The 22,584-nt window shown below is 52.9% G+C and overlaps 1 protein-coding gene across 2 annotated transcripts; it reads right to left on the minus strand.

The window, feature by feature from the left end:
* Positions 1-37: 37 nt before the first annotated feature.
* LOC142860682 (GRB2-related adapter protein) lies at positions 38-19,876 on the minus strand. Of its 2 annotated transcripts, XM_075992271.1 has the most exons (5): positions 19,691-19,876; positions 12,619-12,716; positions 8,420-8,542; positions 2,740-2,908; positions 38-1,050 (listed from the first exon to the last, which is right to left on the minus strand). In XM_075992271.1, the coding sequence occupies exons 1-5, from the start codon at positions 19,766-19,768 to the stop codon at positions 865-867; spliced, it is 654 nt and encodes a 217-aa protein (XP_075848386.1). In that variant the 5' UTR covers positions 19,769-19,876; the 3' UTR covers positions 38-864. The 2 variants fall into 2 exon arrangements, with proteins under 2 accessions (XP_075848386.1, XP_075848385.1); XM_075992270.1 differs by lacking the exon at positions 2,740-2,908 and having other exon boundaries at positions 19,691-19,873.
* Between the last annotated feature and the right edge of the window lie 2,708 nt (positions 19,877-22,584).

The following is a 22,584-nucleotide window of genomic DNA, read 5'->3' on the forward strand; positions in this document are numbered from 1 at the left end:
AAAATAAATACACAAAAGAGAAGTCCGATATGGAAGATTCTGTTGGATGTCTACTGGTTCATGTTTTATTTTGAATATGCAGGTATGGGTTGAGAGCATAGGGTATGCCAGGCTCAGAGCTTGAAGGGTCTTGGGCCAGCCTGGACTCAGGGAGAACCCCTGCAACCTGGGCTCTTCAAGGGACTAAAGACAACCACAGAGGTGCGTGCTCTCTCTCCTCCTCCCTCCCCCAAAGCCCACCACCATGCCAGGCCTTGTCAAATCTGACCCAGTTTTCCCAACCTGAAGGTGCTGTGACTCTGGGCAGAGACAGCTCAGGGTCCCTCAAAGGCCAGGCGTCATCTCCTTAGACTTCATGTCCACTCAATGCAGGTTGTAGGCTGTCTGTTCTTCCAGAACAAGCAGAACCCATTGCCTCCAGGCTGGGCTCTCTCTGTAGCCAACAGGAGGGGACCCACTGTATGGCATCTGTCCCTAAGGGGTTTCTTCCGATGGGACTCACCTCTATAGAGCCTCATCAGCTGCTGGTAGGGTAAGGCCAGGGGCTTCCAAGGTGTTCAAGTGGGAGGAACTACCCTGTGCCCTCATGGAAGTCCAGGTTGTTCAGGGCTAAGTCACATTCCCTGCAACTTGCACAATCTGAAGGGTGCTTTAGGAACATGGGCGGCAGGTAACTGCTCAAGGGGAGCACTCTTTGAGCGGGGCCCTAGCCATTAGCAGTCGGTCCTCAAGCCTAGAGAGGCTGGGCCTTGTCAATGGCGGGTGGCATCATGAACCCGGCAACCAGCCTGGTGGTGACCAACATCGGTCCTGGTTAGTGTGAAGAGGCTGTGCCCAGAGCATCGCTCCTCTGGTCTTATGGGGTCACAGGTGTACCGGCTGCACGTAGCTCCGTGGAAAAAAACCCAGACGCCCACCAGCCCGGCCCCGCCACCAGTGCTGGTCCCCACACTCCACAACTTCCACGATGTCACCTCGGCGGAGGCTAAGCTGGGATGAGTCTTGTGCCGAGAAGTCAAACTGGGCCTGGGCAAAGCAAGCCCGGGTCGGCTGTGGAGGAGCAAGCAGAATAATTAGTGTTCTTTGGAGGCAGCGAGCTGTCCTTCCCCTGGAGCACCATGGAAGATGTGCGCTCCCGCTGGGGGACATGGGACAGGCCCTCTGCCACTCACAGCCCTGCTACATAGCTTGTGGAACTAAGGTCCAACTCTCTCTGGGTCCTGTAACCTACCTCTGGGCCCACAAAAACAGGGTAACTGATGCCGCATGGAAGTACTCCTAGGCTTGGAAAACACTAAGGAGCAGATTCTTCCACAGACTCCTCAGGCTTGGGGGAGCAGAAATGCTCCCCCACTATCTATCCGCTCTCAGGTCTGGATCCTGGGTGTGGATGGCTTTGGCTCCTCTCTGCCTCCTGGGCCCTACGGTCTTCCCTATTGTTCCTGCTAGGCACCTGCTGTGTCCCAGCTCAGGCCCTCCCCTCTGCCTCTGCTGAGCCTGCAGAACTTCCAAACGTGATAGGATCAGTGGGCTCTGCCCAGGAAGGAAGAAGCTCACCCTGCCCCCCACCCCCAATGGTGACCCCAGGCTCTGGCAGAGCCAGTACAGAGGAAAACAGGTCAGATCAGCCCCTCCCTTTTCACCAGGCAGAGCTGGCCTAGGTGATGAGCAGGAGGGGCTGATGTTTGGACCTTAGCTCACTAGGCCAGGCAGTGGAGCCATGTGGGCACCATTGGGGGGGTCTCTGAAGTCACAGTGTGTCTCTCCTGGTAAAGCAAACCCCTAACTCGTCCCGTTGAACAAAGGGGAAACCAAGGCGGAGCTAAGGATTGAAATGGCCCCCAGGTCACATAGCAGGGTCTCAGAGAAGAGAAAAACACAAGGCCTGACTGTGAAGTTGAGCAGCCCTCTCCAAGCCTTGGCAGGAATCATACTCCCCTCCCTCTCTGTGGTGCTCAAGTTCAAATATGCCCAGGTCTTGATTTGTCCTGGCCTCGAAGCAAAACACCGTGCTGCACTAATAACCCAGTCGGCTGGTGTCGTCATCCTAATGAGAGCGAGAGCTGCTCCTGGCTCCTTGATGAAAGGACTGGCTGCTGGAAAATTGTTGTTATTGTGAGGACTAGGGCTGGATGGATCTCTCTACACCCGGGGCCCAGCTAGGCCTTGTCCCCGAGGGGGGGGCACACTGTCCACATCCTGTCCAAGCTCAGCTCCTCCTTGGGAAGCAGAGAAGGAGCCTCTCATTGAGCTGGCTCACTCTTGGCCCCTGTTTCCTCATCTGTGTAACGGGAATGAAGTGGTGGGCAGAACATGGGCACAGAGTACCAGGCTCATCCCAGTGCTCGGGAGGCTGAGGTAGGAGGATCACGGAGACTTCAAGGCCAATCTGTTCTACATAGCACATCTCTGGCCAGCCCGGGGTACACAGAAAGATCCTACCTCAAAACAAACAAAAATCCTGCCAAAACCCAAATCGGAGTGCACAGTGCAGCTCGGCTTATGGGACTCAGCAGGTGTTCATACAGTCGTTCACTAGCAAGCACTTATTTTCACCTATTGCACACCCTACACGATTTCAGTGTGTGGACAGGGTGAAGTTTCTGCACTGTTCCTACCTTCTCTACAGTCCTTCCTCCTTCCCTGTAGGGACCACACTCATGCCGCTTTGGGGACTTGGGCTTCTGGGGAGGGCAAGGCAGTGCTCCTCAGACTCAGGGTTCCTTGTCCCAGCTTTACCTGGGGCAGTGGTTGTTCATCACACAGGAAGATCTGCCGCCTCTTGGCGATGGTGGTGGTTCGGTAGAAGTCGACCAGCTCGTTGAGGGAGTTGAACTTCTCTTCCCATAGGAAGTACTTCCCTGAGGCCTCTCGAAGCACCTTAAAGTGCTGCACCTGGTCGCCATAACTGCGGGGAAGACCCAGTGCCTCAGACCTAGCCCCGTCTCTGGAGCCAGGCACTTCTCTGGGGACATCTGAAGTCAAAGGAGGCAAAGACACTGGAAGCCATCCTGGTAGAATAGGGATTCAGGGCATGGGCTCTAGACAAGGGCACTTCCTTGCTGTGTGGCTTCAGGCAAGTCATTTAACTCCTCTGAACTCCTCAGTTTTCTTATAGGGAAAACACTTCACAGTGTTTTAGGTTAAGAAAGCTGAAACACAACATTGGCGTACTGGGACCATCACTGGGTACCTCTGGGCACGTCTTTCATACCTCTTTGGCATCCCTTCAACTTTGACAATCTCTCTTCCCCTCCCTCTCCCAGTCCTCCCAGTACTTTGGGGAGTGAGTCCCAAGATCATGCAGACTCTGATCAAACTCTGTGCCTATGAGAGCTACCCAGGCGTTCTGACTATTCCGTGTCCTTTCTTTCCCCTCAAGAGCCTTCCATGGCTGCCACTGCCCTCATGATAAACCCAACTCTTCAGATTCAAGAGCTGGCTTCTTGTCTTTGCTAGCTTCTCTGAAACCAACGGCCCCTTGCTTTCTAATTCTATGTTCAGCCTTTCAGACCAATGCCACCAAAACGTACCAAGTCTGTCCCAGTCCCACTAAAGTAGGCCATCCTGTTAGGGACTGTGCCTAGGGACCTGCCTGGGCCTAACCTGCAACCTGTTGCACACCAGAACAGCCAGACAGCTTCAGAGGTGCCATTGGGAGTGGGCACGGTGGCAGCGGTTAAATCTGGGACCCGTTTCCTGTCACAGGTGGCTAGTCTTACCTCCTGACCCTATGCACAGTAGGGAAACTGAGGCCTGAGTGCAGCCACAGCCTGTCCAGAAATCCACAGAAGGAAGGCTAGGTGGGATTGCCTCTAGTCACAAATGCTCAGAGGAGCTCTCTGATTGATTATTGGTGGGGACAATGGCAGCTGTCACTCCCACCGGGACAATATGTCCCAGATATTATTCCAAATGCGACCTACACCCTGGGCTGCGCCCTCCAGAGAGACCATTCTCCTCCCAAATCTGTAGCCGCACCTTGCCCTCCACTGCTCCTTCTCTCTCCAGCCCCAGGGATGGGCTGAAGGTTTAGGATGAAGACAGCGCTAGGAATCTGGGGACGCTCCCTGCCCAGCCCTGACTAGAGTCTGGAGTGGGCGTCGGCTCACACCTGAAATCCAAGAGTCCAGTGTGAAGCGAGTCTGGACTACGTAAACAATTCTCTCTCTAGGCCTTAGTCTTCCAGGAGTAACGTATTTTTGCATTGCCATTCACAGTCAAGTCACCGATAAACTGCCCACTTCTGGAGAGCTGACCCCGTGCGATTCATCAGGGCCAGGGTTCAACTTGGATCGCAGTATCCTCACCCAGTCTTATCGCTCACAAAACTCACAAAAGCTTGTGTACAGGCACCAGAAGCGAGGAGATAGAGCTGCCCTGAATGTCTCCACAGCCCACGACACTTTCAGCCCCTCACCACAGGCTTTGCTGAGGGCTTTTCCATGGGGGCTGTAGCTACCAGGTGACCTGGCCTCAGACCAGCCCTACCTGCAGTCACGGCACTGCTTATACACCTTTGGAAAGGCCATTTTCCTCAGAGGAGGCTTCTGCCAGGGCTGCCACAATCCCCACGCCTCAGTGCCTAAGGTGTGGGTGTTGAGGGTGAGCAGGGGACGGTGGGCCCACCTCTCTGGCCTCAGGGGTAGCTGCATGGAGAGGGGTCACTTTGAACAACAGAGTGGCTTGATGTGGCTAGGAGTGCAGGGACCCAGCAAAGCAAGATGGAGTGGGACAGGGCAGGCTCCGGACTCATAAGTCCTTGCTCCTCCGAAAGCAGCTGAGAGCCTGAGGCTTGGAGAATTTTGCAGAGGGTTGCTCTTGGATCCCACGGGAGAGCTGGGGGACAGGGCACGGGGCCAGGAGTTCTAGAACTTTCCAACCTGGCAGCTGGGAAATTCTTAGGGCTGGGAAATGTGACAGTCTGGGCTGTATGTGACATGTCTTGCCGTTTCTTCCACCTGGCCTGCACTGTAGCTTTTCCTGTTTCCAAGCTGAGGAAGGGCCAGGCTGTCTGGAAAGGGGTCGGTCCCTCTACATCTCCATCCCACGCTGCTCCTCAGGACCCCACCCTGCCCCCGAGCCCCAGAGCTGGGTTCTGGACTCCGGGGCTTTGCAGTAGTCCCTGGCACACTTATCTTTACTTATCTCCACCTCTGCGGAGGTGACTGCCTGTGTCCCTCGCTGGGCACCACTCTGTGACCCCTGACCCCAACCCCCAAAGGGACTATGCTGAGCCAGTTCCCTGCATTCGAAAAACTCATGGTCTTAGTCAGGACAGTCTTGCTCATCGAGTTTTTCCTGCCTGGTCGCAGCAGCTGCTGCTGAGAGGGGAAGGGAGGTTGGGTGGGCAGGAGCCCACATGCCCCTGTTCCCAGCTGGGGTTCACTTGGGTCAGGTCTGAGCACTCACTGCTCCGTCCACTGGGGAACAAGGGGGAGTGGAGAGTCATCACTGCAGCACACAGGGAAAAGAGAGCCGGCCTTGAGAGGCCTTGCCAGGTCTTTGTGTTTCAGGAAACTGTCTGGCAGGACACTGAGGTCAGTAGCAAGTTTCTCACCCCTCTTTCTTTACCTACACACTGGGATCTACAGCCCTGCCTCGTTTACTCCAGGTACCATTATTTGCTGATCATGAGTTCTTCATTCTACCAGGACACAGGTATTTGGGGAACAAGGAGCTTTGTCCTATTTAGTAGTGGCCTCAGGGACAGGGCCTGGCTCACAGTAGGTACTCAGTGTAGCACCCGTCTGGTGATGCAGACAAATGTTCACTAACCCCAAGGCACCCATGGCCAGAAAGGAAGCAAGGCTCCTTAACTGGGGACTATCAGCTGTGACAGAAGAGTCTCCAGTGGCCTAGAGAGGAGTACATGGGGACAGTTAGGCACACAGGATTCAGGGGGTCGGCTCTCTGAAACCTCTCCAGTCAACTAGCTGTGCTACGGCATTGCACAACATCCAAGGCCCATGAAGCCACCTGTGACGACAGCTCTATGTGTCTTGGCATGAACTCGTGGGAGATCCCTGCCAGGGAGGGTGGACTGTCAGGTTGACTCGGGGTCACAGCTGAGGATATGACCACCAAGAGAGGACCAGAGTCTGCTTGAAGTTATACACAAGATCCAGGCAAAGCCAGGGTGAGACCAGGGCTCCCAACCATCCCAACCAGTTGTCTTCTGGGAAGCCCTGGGCAAGGGCAGAGGAGCCAGAAGTGGTCTCTGAGCAGGTGCTCCCCTCCAGTTCCACCTCAGGCAATAGTTACAGAGTGTGTACCCAGAACACAGTTCTATTTATGCCAATGTCTACTTTATGGATGGGGAAGCCGAGGCTCCCAGGATAACTTGTCTGGATTTCAGGGCTAGGAGACGTCGGAGCTGGGACTCACTCCCTTTCTGGGATCCTAAAACATTAGTCTGTCTCAGGATCCCTGACCCAGTCTGGGAGGAAACGAGGGTGGAGATGGCCACCTGGTGGTCCAAGCTGGGGAAGCACTGGCCTGGTCTAACATAGGTGCTTGGCTGGGACTCCTTGGGAAGGGACGGGTGGGGTGTGGGCCAGGGTATCTTTGAGTACCACACATTGGCTCAGCTCTCCTACTTCAAATCTGCCCCAGAACACTGCCATCTGCCCTCCCAGTCGGACATGCTACCATCCAAACAGCCCTCAACGTACAACCTCTAGATCGCCACACATGTTTCCTGTGCCTGATGCCCCCAGCCCCCACTAGAGCTCCCACACATGCTTAAGGCCTGACTGCTGCCTCTTCCCCTCTTGGAGTATGACCTCTGTGTTTAGTCGTCCTCCTGCGCCTGCTCATGGTAGAAGTTCTTGGTCTATGTGTATCCCATCATACTCCCTGTCCCAGGGTGGCCAGTCAGAGCTACCTCCCCAAATCTGTCAAGACAGCCTGGGTCTCCGGGACGCTCAAGAGGAATGTGGTTGGGACCCTCCTGGAGTAGCCAATGGCTGCTGCACAGTTGGGGTGGCTGGAGAAAGTGTGGGGGGCCTTCCTGAAATAGCCAGTGGTTGGGGTGGCTGCCAAGCAGCTGCAGGAGATAGGACACGTGATGTGGTCCCAGGGCAGTAGCTCCCCACTGTGGTGGGTCTTGCAGCTCCCACAGGCCATAAGAGCAGAAGGGAGAGACCGTAGTCCACAGGAACAGTAGGGTCATATACTGCCCTGGTCCTCAATAGGCCTGTTGTTGAGAGCCACTGGCCAGAGGTCAAGCATCCTTGAAGAGCCACACACAGGCCACACCACCCTCTGTCCCTTTAGCACAGAAGCTCATTCCAGGAGCAGCCAGGCAACAGAGCAGATCCTGTAGGGCCTGCTGTCCTAAGCCATGTCACCTCTAGGCCTTGACACTGCTCTCCTCCCCAGCACACTATCCGCTGTCGGCTTCCTGCTGCCTCAGCCCGCCAAGTCCTTCCTCCTCACAGCCACCGGGGGACTTGCTACAGATGGAACTTTTCCTCCTCAGAACCCCTCAGGATTTGGGACTGCTCTGAGAGAAAAGCCCAAGCTGTGTGCTAGGCCCTCTGCCATATGGCCCCCTCTCTTTGAGTGTGAGCCAGGCCTTGTCCCTTGTTTCAGTCGCTCCCACCACTTGGCATCATGGTTCTTGCACAACCCAGGGCATCCCACAGTGGGGTTTGGCACTGCAGCGCCCCCTGCCTGAAAGCCTCCCCTGGGCACCAGGCAGAAAAGTGCCTCCCGGTTCAGAGACCCCAGCAGGTGTTCCTGGTTAACCTCCTGATGCGTGTTTCCTTGTTTCTGTCTCCACCGTGCAGCCCTTATTTTCGTCATCTCCAGTCTGCTTCCGAGCTTCCAGCCAGCCTGGCGCAACTGGGAAGTCAATAACCTGCCAGAACTGGCGGCCAGGGGCCGACCCCGCAGCCCTCAATTCTATTCTGCTATACCAGACTAAAGAGCGACGGTGTTCATCTTTAATAAGCCTCACAGTTCCCCATTCAGCAGCCTTGCTTGAGCTTCTGTGGTCAGGCCCTCTCCTGCGAGGTGTGAGCTCCTCCCTATAGAGTAAACACCACATTCTGCTTTACGGGCTCAGAGAAGTTAGATAATTGATCCTATGTCACACAGCCACAAAATGACAGTTTCAGAATTAGAAGTGCCTGGCATCAAGGTCCGTCCTCTCGACATTGCCATAGAGTGGAACCCTGTCAGGAGCACTCTCTGGGCACCAGCCCGGGGCACCAGCCGGGGCACCAATAGACACTGTTCCTCCTCTAACTAAGAAGACTGCTCAGGCAAGAAGTCTGGCTGTCTTGGACTGCCACTGCTTGCGGCACTTCCCTGTGCTTTTCAGGGCTCAGAGGACTTGTTTCTGAGCCCTTTACTCAGCCAGGGGCCCTACCAGGTCTGCTCCACTCCTGCACCCCCCCACCCCGGAGCTCACTTCACAGAGACGGAGAACTCGCCAGGGGAGCTCTCGCTCTCCCGGATCAGGAAGGCTCCTAAGTGGTTCCGTTTCATCAGAGTCTCTTCAGCCAGCTGCCGAGAAATCCTGCCCGAGTACCACCTGTGCAGAGAGGGGACAGTGTCAGCGCTGGGCAGGGCTGGCCCTCTGTCCCTGGCACCATTGTCTTATTTTCCATGTGGGGAAACTGAGAAGCAGGGAAGCAAATCAAGGTTACACAGCAGAGGCAAAAAACATCCAAGACAACCTGTCTCTGCCACTTCTTACCAGGCCAGACAAACCCACACCCAAGACAAACAAGGGCCAGGCTCCAGGCTCCACCAGCCTGTACACCCCAACCTGACAGTAGAGAAGGATTTCCTTCCCTTTTAAGATTTATTTTTATTATTTTTAAATTACAAACACACACGTATGCATACATACATACATACATACATACGAGGGTATGTGCCCGTGAATCCAGAAGAGGGTATCAGATCCCCTGGAGCTGGTTGTAAGCTGCTACCTGATGTAGGTGCTAGAAACCACACAAGAGAGCAGTAGGCACTCTTTTTGTTTGTTTTGTTCTGTTTTTTTTTTTTTGGTTTTTTTTTTTTTTTCGAGACAGGGTTTCTCTGTGGTTTTGGAGCCTGTCCTGGAACTAGCTCTTGTAGACCAGGCTGGTCTCGAACTCACAAAGATCCGCCTGCCTCTGCCTCCCAAGTGCTGCTGTTTTGTTTTTTGAGACATTTTCTCTGTGTTGCCCTAGGTCTGTCGAACTCATAGAGACCTATCTGCCTCTGCCTCCTGAGTGCTGGGATTAAAGGCATGTGCCACCACTGCCTGACCAGTATGCACTCTTAACCACTGAGCTAGCCTTGATTTTTTTAACATTAAAATGTGTTTATTAGCCGGGCGACGGTGGCGCACGCCTTTAATCCCAGCACTCGGGAGGCAGAGGCAGGTGGATCTCTGTGAGTTCGAGACCAGCCTGGTCTACAGAGCTAGTTCCAGGACAGGCTCCAAAGCCACAGAGAAACCCTGTCTCGAAAAACCAAAAAAAAAAAAAATGTGTTTATTTCTGGTGGGCACACATGCAGGAATGTCTGCACCACATAGAGAGAGATCAGAAGTCGGTTCTCTCCTTCCACCATTTGAGTCCTAGAGACTGAGCTCGTGTTATTGGGCTCAGCAGCAAGCGCCTCTAACCATAGAGCCTTCTCACTGGCCAAGGACAAATTTTCAAAAGTTAAAAAGTGCAGACCCGTGCTGGGGTGTGGGTCAGTGGTGGTGTGCTGGCCTAGCACACCCCAAATAAGTATGGATGACGTCAGTAGTAGTGTCCTCCCTTTCCTGAGCCCCTCCCGAGTAGAAGTAGACTTGATACAGGACTGCTGTAACAGCCTCTCCCGGTGTCCTTCCTATCTGCGGGGCTGGCCAGGTCCTGCAGCAGCCTCGACAGCCTTGCCAGCCAGCTGCTCTCCTAGGCTAGTGTGCTGAGATCTAGAGGGGATTCCCTGGAGGTGAGGGGTCCTCAGGAATGGCAGACTGCCTGTCATGTCTGGCCGGGGCTCCAAAACCCACACACTAGAACTGGGTCTCTGGGATGACTGCTCTTGGTTGTCAACCTAACTACATATGGAATTAACTAAACCCCGCAAAAGAGGGAACACCTGTGATGGAATTTTGCTTAATTTGAAGTAGAAAGATCTACTTCTGATCCATATGTCGGAGGTTGGAAAACGTGCCTTTAATCCAGATCTTTTAAGCTGGGAAACTCTAATCTGGGTATGCCTTCTGCTAGAAGCCTATGTAAGGACACGGGAGTAGGAAGCTTTTGCTGTCTGTCTGCTTGCCCATGCCTTGTTAGCAAGTTCATTCCTTCCTTGGCATTAGAGCCTACTCTGGGATTCCAGCGTATACTGAATGAGACATCCAGCTTTGTGGACTGAACAGCTACTGGATTCTTGGACTTTCCATCCATAGCCAGCCATTGTTGGATTAACTGGACCACAGCCTGTTCTAATAAAGCATTAGTGTTCTAATAAAGCATACAAACACGCCTGTGTGCGCGCGCGCGCACACACACACACACACACACACACACACACAGAAGAAGAAGGTGGGGGGGGAGGATTCATTCTTTTTCTGTCACTCTAGAGAACCCTGACTAATACAATCTCCAAGCAGCAGAGGTGGGACCCCTGGGGTGACAGGGTCACAGGGAATGGGTCCAGTGGGCTGTGAGTTATGGAGGGAGGGTGTTACTTGCTCGAAGGACAGGGAACATTCCCCAGAGTTCTAACACTCAGTCTCATCACTCTGTCTTTGACTACATCATGTTGCTTCTTCTATTGATGTGGAAACTGAAACGCAGGGAGGCCTGGGGTCTCCGGAGAGGTTCCCCGCCCCCACACACCTCGGCTCCCACAGGTTTTCTCTCCCTCTCTGCAGGCTCATGAAGAGCCTCTACCGTCTAACTGCAATCCCAGCCTGCCTCTTGCTGGCTAAGTGATGTTGGACAAGCCACCCAATCTCTGTGTGCCTCTGCTGGTCTGTAAGACGATGTTAATAGCTCCCCCACAGCTGGGCAGCTGGAGGAACAGCCACCTGGAGGCTTTTCCAGCTGCCGCTATGAGAACGTGGCTCATTCCCTACCTTCCACACACCCCTGAGTCTGTTTCTGTCTTCCCTGACAAACTTCTATTCTAACTTGCAGGCCCAGGGGTTTATCCTTTCCCTGAGAACCCCCCACCCCACCGTTTCACAGTCCTCCAACTTCACTGAGAGTAGGGATAGTGCCTCCTGGTCCAGGGGCGGAGGACACCTTGGGGCTCAGGGACAGAGAGGGCTTGGCATAGGCCTTTGAGGATTACAGCCCTCTCTTCCCACCCCTACGTTTATGGTCTTCACACCCAAGAGGGAATGTCCCCCAGAGCTGTTTTGGGCAGGGCCTAAGATTACCAAACTGGTCCAACTACTCAGCAGGCCCCTTAGGATCTGGCTAGCACCTGATCATGATCCTGCTTGGTCTAAGCACAGGTGGCCAGAGCCACCCTCCAGGTCACCAGGGGTTTGGGTTCCGTGACTCTGAGTACCCTGTTGGCCCCTCTTTCCTCCTGTCCTCCATGACAGCCTGACCCAGGACTTCAGCCCTTGCCATGTTTCTCCCAGCCCAAGGTCAGGGCTTCTCAGCAGTTCAGACTCCACATACAGCCCTCCAACCTTTGCCTTACGCCTTCCCTGAGGCCACACAGATGACCACAGCCTTAGCTCACGCCAGGCCCGGGCTTCGCCTGGCTAGCATCTGAGCTACATGCTATGCTTTTCTCTCTTCATGCTTGTGTTCTCCTTCCCCTGCCTCTGGGTGGGTGGGTGGGTGGGTGGGGGGTGTACCTGGCAGGAAGGCCTGGGACCCAGCAGGGTGGTTGGGGATGAGGACCCCAAACAGGAAGCCGGAGGTGGTAGAGAGGTAGCGGCAGGTTTGGAAAGAAGCAGAAAAAAGACACAGAGGAAATACCCTTTGAGCCCCACCCTGCACCTCCATTCCTCCCACCCAGACCACAGCATAGCTCCCACCTGTTAATTGAACTCCCCCCCCACACACACTGTCTCAGGACCCCATGGCTTCCCACTCCCTAGGCTCTTCCGGCCAGTCCCCTGTACTGGTTCTACTCATTGCTCTCCTTGGTTCATTCTAGCTTCCTCCCACTTTCTACCTTCCCCAGAAAATGCCTTAAACCACCGCCTTTGTCTGTACAGCCAACTCCCATCCATCCCTCGGCATCTCACTCACTGCCACCCCTTCTGAGAGGTACCCTGATGCTGTCTGCCTTTCCACATATTCTTTCTGTGCCCCGTGTTTCCCTCTGTCTCTGTGCCTGGTTCCCTGGAACCAGACCAATGACCCCGATGCTATTTAAGGTATATCCAGCTGGTGGTCAGGGACTTTTTAGTGGCCCAGGCATTCTGAGAGCAATGCTCAATGCCACCTCCTAGGAACCTGACCTAGGTCCCAGGCCTGAGACATCTGGGTCTGACTGTACTCCTAACCTCCCCAAGTTTCAGACCGATCAGCCAGTGTCCATCTCCTCGGGCTGTGCGGTATCTAGGACCATCCCAAACATCTTGGCTCTGGCAGGGCAAAGTGGGGTTGATAGCCTCCAGGTGGATGGTGGCAGTGAGGACGGACTACTCACGGATGTGGCTTTACACGGATGTAGTTCTTGGGAACAAAACCCTCGGCTCCTCGGAGCTCAGCCTTGTACCAGTTCTGGTCATCTTCCATGTTCAGGATCTGTAGGCAGGAGCAACATGGACGCTTAGCCACCTGCTGAGGTCCTGCTGTCTGCAGCCATTCCCAGGCCTTTCGGAGGTCAGAGCCCTGGATGAGGCCCTGTTGCAGCCCACAGGCCAAGGCAGCCTACAGGCTGATAGATGGTCATCCACAGCAGGCCTGTGCCTCCTGAGCCCATGTAAGCTTGTGGTTATGGCACGGGGCATTGCGGCCTCTGTGCTCTCCCATCCAGACCCCCAGGGTGACCCAGGGGCCTCAGGGGGAGGGGGAGTAGGTCTTTTGATTGTAGGAACCCAGAGCAGCCAATCACTGACCACTGAGATGTGACATGAAGTTGGAGGCCCCCAGATGAGTCAGTGAGCCCCAACATTGGGTCACATGAATTTCATGTTTGGAATGACATGAGAGCCAGGAATAGCAGAACAGAGGAAAGAGCTGTGTTCTGATGAAGCTAGTTCCCAGGTTCTGGCCCAGATGCTTGGACTCCACAGACACCCTGCAAGCCTGCTGGGCCCTGTCACCCCAGGTGCACTAGGCAGAACTGGACAGAGAATCACTGCGTTAACCACTGAAGGGCAGAAAGTAGCCCTGGGGAGGGGACAGCACACTCATCCCGTGGGTACACTTGCCCTGTGTCATCCCAGTTCACAAGCAACCAGAAGAAGCTGAACATCACCAAGTGCTGTTTCACAGACAGACTCAGAGAAGGAATGAACTTGACCAGCGCGGCACAGCATATTTGGCCTGGGGTTTTAGAAATGCTGGTCATGGGGGCCTTGGTCCACCACGGGCTTTCCCCCCCTGCTCCTGCTCTGTACCTGGAGCCACTGCAGAGCTAGCTGCCCCCCTCCCCTCCCCACCAGAATAACAGAAACAGGGGACACAGACATATTCCAATATGATCCACAAGTGAAAAGCACCTGGAAGTCTGGGCTTGTGCCTCAACTCCAACCTGCCCCCTGAGAGGCTTTGGAGCCAGGCTGACCCCGTCCTTCTTTCCTGGTCTGAACAAGGTCAGCAGCACTGGGCCGATGGAAGCAGGTAGCTGACTCAAAACCACTTTCACTCAAAATGAAACCAAGTTTCCCCAGTGGCCACAGCTTGAGACAGAAGTCCGTGTGCTCTTGAGCTCTGACTGCTCCTGCCGTCTCTAGGGTCTTGGCTTTAGCATCCTTGTCTGTTAAATGGGCACAGCTGTGGCCAACACCATACAATGTCCCGTCCTGTAGTACCCAAGCGGCCACTGTGCCCGTAACCCCTGCCATGTGCTGTCTCCTACCCATCTCTTTATAGAGACCCCAGGTGCTTCTGTGCTTACCTTGCTGAATTCTTACTGTTGATGGAGCCCCAGACCTTTGGAGCTTTGGGAACTTCCCCAGGGAACACACTTCAGGGCAGTCCTGCTTCCCAGCTCAGGCACAGCGCCTGTCTGCGCCACCTCTGGCCCTACCTGCTGCTGGTCTCCCCACTGTCCCCAGACACAGTCACTGATAGCTCTTGACTGAGCACCTACTGGGTGCAGACTGCAGGAGTCCTAGATATGCAGCCTTAGGAGCCTGTGACCCGCGGGCAGTAGTGCTGTGAAGAAGCAAAGAGCCAAGGAAAGCAGCAGCCTCCTGCTGGGGAGAGAGCTGTGGGAGCCATTGTTTGGACAAGGAGCTGCCAAAGGGGTACCCAGAGTGACTCACAAAAGCCTTTCTGGAGATACCCCAATTTACAAAAAGGAATCAGCTAGTTTGGTGGTCCGTGCTTGTCACCCCAGCACTTAGAAGGCTGAGGCAGGAGGATTGTTGAGTTCTAGCCTTGTTTGGGTGACATAGTAAGACACTGTTCATAGTTCTCCATTCTCTAACAGCAAAAAGAAAAAAGACTCAAATCGTGCCACAAGGACATGTGCTCAACTATGTTCTTAGCAGCTTTGTTTGTCATAGCCAGAACCTGGAAACAACCTAAGTGCCCCTCAACTGAAGAATGGATAAGGAAAATGTGGTACATTTACACAATGCAGAAAAAAAATAACATCTCGAATTTTGCAGGCAAATGGGTGGAGCTAGAAAACATCATTTTGAGTGAGGTAACCCAGACCCAGAAAGACAATTATCACATGTACTCACTCATAAGTGGTTTTTAAATATAAAGCAAAGAAAACCAGCCTACAAATCACAATTCCAGAGCACCTAGACAACAACGAGGACCCTAAGAGAAACTTACATGGATCTAATCTACATGGGAAGTAGAAAAAGACAAGATCTCCTGAGTAATATGGGAGCATGGGGACCATGGGAGAGGGTTGAAGGGGAGGGGAGGGAGAGACAGGAAGGGGAGTAGAGAAAAATGTAGAGCTCAAAAAAAAAATCAACAAAATTTAAAAAAAGAAAAAAGAAAGGAAGGAAGGAAGGAAAGAAGGAAGGAAGGAAGGGAAAGAAACCAATGGTGAAAAGATAGGGGAATAGTGTCCAAGAAGAGGGAATGGGGAATAGCCAGGCGACGGCTCTGAGATGGACCCACCTCTGTCTCCTTAAAGGAGGCTGGCATGTCTGGCTCTGGGCTGGAGGCAGGACAGCAGCAAGTGCTGAAGAGCACTGCATGGCTCCATGACCAGAGGAGAGGGCTCAGGGGCAGGGAGAGATGCTCAGATTCAGGGTAGGAGTCCAGAGTTGGAAGGACTCAGGGGTAGGCTGCCAGGGTGCGTGGGTGCCATCAGCTTCCCAGGGGGATATTAGCCTGGGTCTCTGAGGCAAGGTAATCATGGAGAGACTCCGTATCTGTGTGTGTGTGTGTGTGTGTGTGTGTGTGTGTGTGTGTTGAGGTGGGGGGAGAGAGAGAATAGTGTCATGCTCTTCCTCCAGCGAACAGTGGCAGGGTGCTAAGCTATCTACCCTTGCAAGCACTGCCTGCCAACGAGGGCCTTCATCCCTGGTAAGACTCACTCAGGGCCACATGTCCTGAGCTAGCCTATGGGCCAGGGGGTTTCCTCCTAGATTTTATGAGCACCTGCAGAGGAAGTTGTGTTCCACCTTCAAGCTGGCACGACTTAGCATGACATGGTGACGTTCGCCAGAGACCAACTGGGGAAGGGCTGAACGCCACCAGCACACAGTGTAGAAACCCTGGCCAGAGAGGAAGTGCCGCTGCAGTACACATGGGTGTAATCTTTTTAAATTCCAGATAGCCGGGGGGGGGGGGGGGGGGGGGGAGACTATAGCGAGGCGGGGAAGCACTCTGGGGTCAAGTTCAAAGTGATGCCAAAAATCTTAGAATGAAGATACTGAATACTATTTCACACAACGTGTTAGCGAGTTGAAATGACGAGGAAATCAAATCTAGATGTGTGGCGGGCAGCACTAACGTAGCAATCCGGTTCGTCGTAACCACGGCTAGCAGCTGGTGGCTGACTGCAGCAGTGGGGGATGCACCCTCCTATCCTGCGGTTTCCTGCCAGTCTAAAACAGGTCTAACGCAGAGCCGGGGAAAATCAATACAAAAAGGATTGCAGAACCAGCCTGTGCAAGGACTCTGAAGAGGGACCAAGAGATAGCGTGTTTGCCTTGAACGCACAAAGTCCTGAGCACCTTCCTAGCGCTGCCCTGGTGGGGTGGGGGTGGGGAGCTCCTCTATTCCAGCACTGAGGAACTGGGGCAGGAGGATCACTGTAGGTTTGAGGCTAGCCTGGGCTACATAGTGAATTCAAACTGCCTGGGCTTCACAGGGAGACCTTGTCTCACAAACAAGAGGGAGAGAGCTCAGCAGACAAGGGCACTTGCTGCCGAGCTCGATGACCTAGGTTCGGTCCCTGGGACCCACACGGTGGCAGGAGAGACCTGGCTTCCCCAAGTTGTTCTCTGAGCTTCACAAGAGCACTGCGGCATCCGTGCCCTCACACAGTGTCAATACTACAGTTTTACAGAAAGGAAGAAAACAAGCAAATAAACAAAAAGAATGTGACTTTGGGCTGGAATAGTCCTGACAGCTCTGCACCCTCAGTGATTTCCGGTGCTCTGGGGTGGGGAGGATGGGTTTCCTCCCAATCCCCACCCGGCTGGTGCTGAATTCTTACACAGAGTGGTAGGGCTACACCTACCTTCCTGAGGGCCCACTCATGATGACTCCTGTGCCTAATTTGTGGTGTAGCCACCACCAGAGCATCAGCTGCCTGGAAGTGCCAACCCTGCCCGCCTGGCCGTTTGCTTTCTGACGATTAGCTGGAGTCTAGACCAGGAACTGGACCAGGACCCAGAACCTGCCAGATACTGTCTGGTTATAAAGGGACTTTCTGGGCCACACAACAGATTATCTTATTTTTCATTTATTCATTTTGAGACAGGACTTGCAATGCTGTCCAGGTAAACTCCTAGGCTCAAGCAATCCTCCTGCTTCAGCGCCACAAATGCTGGGACTACAGGAACATGCCACCAGGCCAAGTGCAAACATTTCAAACTTTGTATGTGTTTCCCAGATGTCTATCCGTCACTTCACCCATCTGCTAACCTCTCCACACTCTCAACAACCTTGGAAGTTTTGTTTGTGTGTTTGGTGTTCTTCAAAGGGAAGTTTTTAAAGTCCTAGGCATGGTGGTGAACATGTTCAGTTACAGACTCTGGAGGGAGAGGCAGAGGAAGGCAGATCTCTGTGTATTCCAGGCCAGCCAGGGCTACATAGTGATATTGTCTCAAAATAATAGATTAATTAAAATACAACGAAGTCATGCAGAGTGGGCAGCAGACACCAGTCACACAGTGCCTATCACTGATGCATCTGGGCGGCCACCTGCTCACTTTGTTTCTCTTGAAAGTTTCTGCTGGTGTCCCTTGTCTGTCTTCCCACTTGTGACAGAATAGTGTAAGTGTATATGTGTATATATGTGTGTGTAATAGTATACATATACATCACACACACACACACACAACACACTTTCTAGAGCTCTTTAAAGCTAGGTGTGGTATCAAATGCCTTTAAGCCCAGCAACGGGAAGGAAGAAGCAGTCTGATCCCTGAGTTCAAGGCCCACCTGGTCTACATAGTGAGTTCCAGAACAGCCTTGCTACATAGTGAGACCCTGTCTCACAAACAAAACAAAGCAAGAGCTCTTTTTATATTACTGTCATTTTGGTCATGATGTTTGTTCTTAGTCTGAGCTATGGCTGTGTCTCTTCTGTTCCTTCTGCTCACCCAGCAGACCCGGACTCCTCCCCTCCCTCTCACAGTTTTGTCAGACTCTTCAAACAGGTCAAGGTCCTGCCTCGGGGTTTTGTGAGAGCCCTGTCTGACCTGGGCTCTCTTCCCCAGGCTCTTTGCACAGCCAGTTCTTTCAGTGCCCAGGTTTCTACGCCTCTTTTGAAAAGTTGCTCTGTCTTCCCTGCCTACAGCGACTCTCCCAATCCCCGGCCTCCTGCCTTTCTGCCTGTGCCCTTACACGAAGCTTCGCTAAGTAGCCCAGTGCTTGTCAAATGAATCAAGGGGATGCAGCTCCCCAATGTCTGCCGACTACCCGTAGCCCCCTGAGCTTGACATGGGCCTCTTCTGCTTTCCTACCCACCCCCTAACTGAAAGCCGACTGTGCAAGCTGCTCCTGCCTTGGGCTTCCAGGTCCCTATTCTCATGGCTTGTGATGGGTAGCTGGATTCCCCTCCCCCCACTCTTCACCCCCATTTCTCAGTAGACTCTTAGCAATGTGATTCCCTGCTCCTCTTGGGAATCTGTGAAGGAGGAGGCTATCAGGCTTCACAGAATTTTCTGGGGACTTCACTGGGCCCTCTGAACCTGGGCTAGAATCTTCTACACAGCATTCCTGTGAGCCAGCTACCTTCCAGCCTCAAGTGTGTGTGAGGATATATCCCGAGTTGGTCTCCAGAGAAGCCCAGGCCTCTGAAGTAAACTAGGATCCACATAGAGTCTCCTGGCCCAGGCCCTTCCCAGGCCAAAGTGGTAAGTGTGCACAGGACCCAGGGTCAACAGCTTAGGCAGACCCAGGTGCCAGCACCTTGCCTTGAAGAAGGGGACGCCACAAATGTATGTGGCTGCTTTAGACCCATAGCAACCTTTGAACCCCAGCTTAGAGCTTCAGACACCCAAGGGACTGAACAAAGGCCCAAGAGTTAAAGCAATAAAAGTTGAGACTCCGCTCTACACTCAGCTCACGCAGATACCTCCCTGGCTTGCTTCGCTGCAGCCAGGCAATGGTCTTCCACACCCAGGAGCTCCTCACTGAGCATGGGTCCCATGGATGAGCTTCAGAGAAGCTGTCCCGATGCTCGACTCTTGGGGCCAGACTCAGGGTGGTAGCCACCTAGCCCTGTGCCAGTTGCTCCAGTGGGTCACTGGAAGGGCAACGGAGGGCACAGGGGAGGCTATTAGCATTCCAGTGCCTATGATCTAGCATGACCACCCCCCAGATCTTGACTGTGGCCCCTGGGATCTTCCATTGCATGCAAATGTCTAAGTAAGGGCACTCTTACTAGCCGGTTCACACACCCATCTTTCTAACAACGCGGACGGCCACCGTTTCGACCCAGAGGAGCCCAGGTGAGAGCAAAGGAAGTATATTTATTATTCTGTTTTCCCTCTCCTCACGTTACTGCTGGACACTTAAATCCTAGCTATCTTGGCCCTACTTGGTTAGTATGTCGGCTTATTCTAGACCACCTGTCTCACACACACACGGTCTCTGTCTCTCTTTCTCTCTCACACACACCCTCTCTCTCTAACTCTCTTTCTCTCAGTTGTTATTGTTTTAAAGTACAAAACTGGAGGATTGAACGAACTCCTGCCAGGCACCGTGGCAGCTGCCTCAGACTCTCACAATGGCCCCAAAGGGAGGTAATCACTATTCCCATTTCCCAGACAGAGAAACTGAGGGACACAGAAGTGGCTCAGCTGAGCCTGTCCCTCACAGCCCTGACTACCAGGGTTATCCTGGACCCTGATTCCAACCCCACCACCCCTGTTAGCCCAATCAGCCCAGCTCCAACTCGGTACCTTGAGCGTATCCCCTTTGTTGAAGGCCAGCTCGTCACTCTCTGTGGCCTGAAAGCTGTACAGGGCCACGGACTCCATCCCACTGTCCCTGGGCTTCAGCCGAGGACCCAGCAGACACTTCCTGCTTCCCGTGGTTGAGGACCACTTCCTTTGTTTTGAGTGTTTGTTCTTTTGAAGCTGGAGCCGGAAACTGCCCTTGATGGGGGAGAAACAGGAAGCAGAGACATGTCACCCATGTCACAGCTCAGGGAGGGTGTGCTCACATACCCACGTTGACTCTGGGGAATCCCAGTGTCTCCACTTCGGATGGTACAGAGCCATCTCGTGATTGGCTCCTGTCTCACAGTATCCACATTTCTTACTTGTCTTATGCAGGGTTTCTCTTGCTGTGATGAACACCATGACCAAGAGCAACTTGGGAGAAAAGGGTTTGTTTGACTTACAGGTTATAGTCCATCATGGAAGCCAAGGCAGGAACCAAAGCAGAGACCATGGAGGAGCACTGCTTACTGACTTCCTTCCCATGGCCTGCTCAGCTTGCTTTCTTATACAATGGGTACCCAAACCACCTGCCCAGGGGGTGACACTACCCACGGTGAACTAGACTCCCCTCACACCAATCATGAGTAGAGAAAATGCCCCACAGACTTGTCTACGGGGCAGTTTCCCCCCTGAAGTTGTCTCTTCCCAGATGACCTTGGCTTGTGTCAAGTTGACAAAAAAAAAATCTAACTGGGACACTACTGATACTTCTAGAGATTCCTAAGCACCTGCCGTGTGGACCCCAAGATCCAGCCCATGTTCAAGACCCTCCCAGCCATCTCCTCTCACCTGCTCCACACAGCTCCCACATGAACCCTCTTATTCCCCCCACTGTAAGCACAGCTCGAGCCACTGCGGTGGACACACCGCCCTCTCCTACCTGCCACCCCTTGTCTTCCCTCTGCTCCAGAAAACTCCTCACCCATCCAAACCTCACTCGTGAGTCATTGGATAGCGCCTGTGCTGTGTGTCAATTACAGCCTGAAAGAATACAACTGAATCTCCCTGGTGAGACTGGTAGGGCTGTGACATTGGTGCAGACAGCATTGTTGTAAGTATTGGAGGATAGAATCTAACACGGAGAAACACAGCTATGTGTTTGGAACCAGCATTCTCCACAGGAACCACAGTGAGCCAGTATTCCCAAACACACAAGGACAGGATGAAGAACCTAAGCTATAGAATGGGAACTGGATGGGTCCAAATGAAAACAGATTTTTTTTATATGATGTTTTTCCAAAACATGGAGAGATGGCTCAGTAGGTAAGAGGACTGGCTGTTTTTCCAGAGGACCAGGGTTTGATTCCCAGATCTACGTAGTGGCTCACAGCCATCTGTAACTCCAGTTCCAGGTCTGTCACCGTCTTCGGGCTTCTGTGAGCACCAAGAACACAGGGGTGCACAGGCATATTGCAATCAAAATACACATAAACACAAAAAAATCTTGAAAGAGGAAAGCAGATTTAAAAAAAAAATCTAGGGGGCTGGAGAGATGGCTCAGTGGTTAAGAGCACTAGCTGCTCTTCCAGAGGTCATGAGTTCAATTCCCAGCAACCACATGGTGGCTCAAAACCATCTGTAATGAGATCTGGAGCCCTCTTCTGGCGTTTGGGGAGGCAGAATGTTGTATACACAATAAATAAATAAACCTTTAAAAAAAAAAATCTAGGGTTTCGGTATGTAGTACTAGCTGTCTTGGACCCCTCCATGCAGATCAGGATGACCTACAACTCAAAGGTCCACCTGCCTCTGCCTCTAGAGTGCTGGGATTAAAGCTGTGCTCCATTATGCCCAGTCATGGTCTTATATTTTTAAAAAACACGTCTAGGGAGCTGGAGAGATGGCTCAATGGTTAAGGGCACTGGGTGCTCTTCCAGAGGACCTGGATTCAATTCCCACCACCTATATGGTAGCTCACAGCTGTCCATAACTCCAGTTCCAGTGAATCCAACATCCTTGGCCAGAAATACATACAAGCAAAACACCAATGCACATAAAATAAAAGTAAATAAATTATTAAGAAAAACAATACTTCTAAAATTTAGTTTTTTCAATGAGAATACAAACAGCTATGTATCATAGCAGCCTTGTTGAATAAAATACATTATTGATAATTCTCCCCTCTCCTTGGGTTCCACCCTCCCACTCTCCTCCAGTCCCCCCACCCCCGCTTTCTGCTTTCATGTCACATGCGTCCTGTGCACTCACCCACCCCCGTCTTCCTCAGAACCTCTTTTCACTCTCTCTCTGTCTCCTTTCTAGTGTTTTTACCCACATTTCCCCTTATTTGAGCATGCGTATACGTTACAAACTAGGACCCACATACGAAAAGAACACGAAGCTTTTTCTTCCCGAGCTTGGGCCATCTTGTGTAATGTACTGCTATCCAGCTCCACCCATTTTCCTGAAGTTTTCAGTTTTCTCTGCAGCTAAATGGGTCTTCCCTGTGTATGCACCGCCGTGTCATGACTTAGGTGTCAGTAGACGGACACCTAGGCTGACTTAGGCGTCAGTAAACGGATACCTGGGCTGACTTAGGCGTCAGTAGATGGACACCTAGGCTAACGTAGGCGTCAGTAGATGGACACCTAGGCTAACGTAGGCGTCAGTAGACGGATACCTGGGCTGACTTAGGCGTCAGTAGACGGACACCTAGGCTAACGTAGGCGTCAGTAGACGGATACCTGGGCTGACTTAGGCGTCAGTAGACGGACACTTAGGCTAACGTAGGCGTCAGTAGACGGATACCTGGGTTGACTTAGGCGTCAGTAGACGGACACCTAGGTGACAGGAGTTAAGCTGCTTCTTTTCTTTTTGCTTCAGTCTCAGGCAAGACTTTCGAACCTCAGAGT

Source organism: Microtus pennsylvanicus, chromosome 11 (genome assembly GCF_037038515.1).
Source record: "Microtus pennsylvanicus isolate mMicPen1 chromosome 11, mMicPen1.hap1, whole genome shotgun sequence".
NCBI lineage: Eukaryota > Metazoa > Chordata > Mammalia > Rodentia > Cricetidae > Microtus > Microtus pennsylvanicus.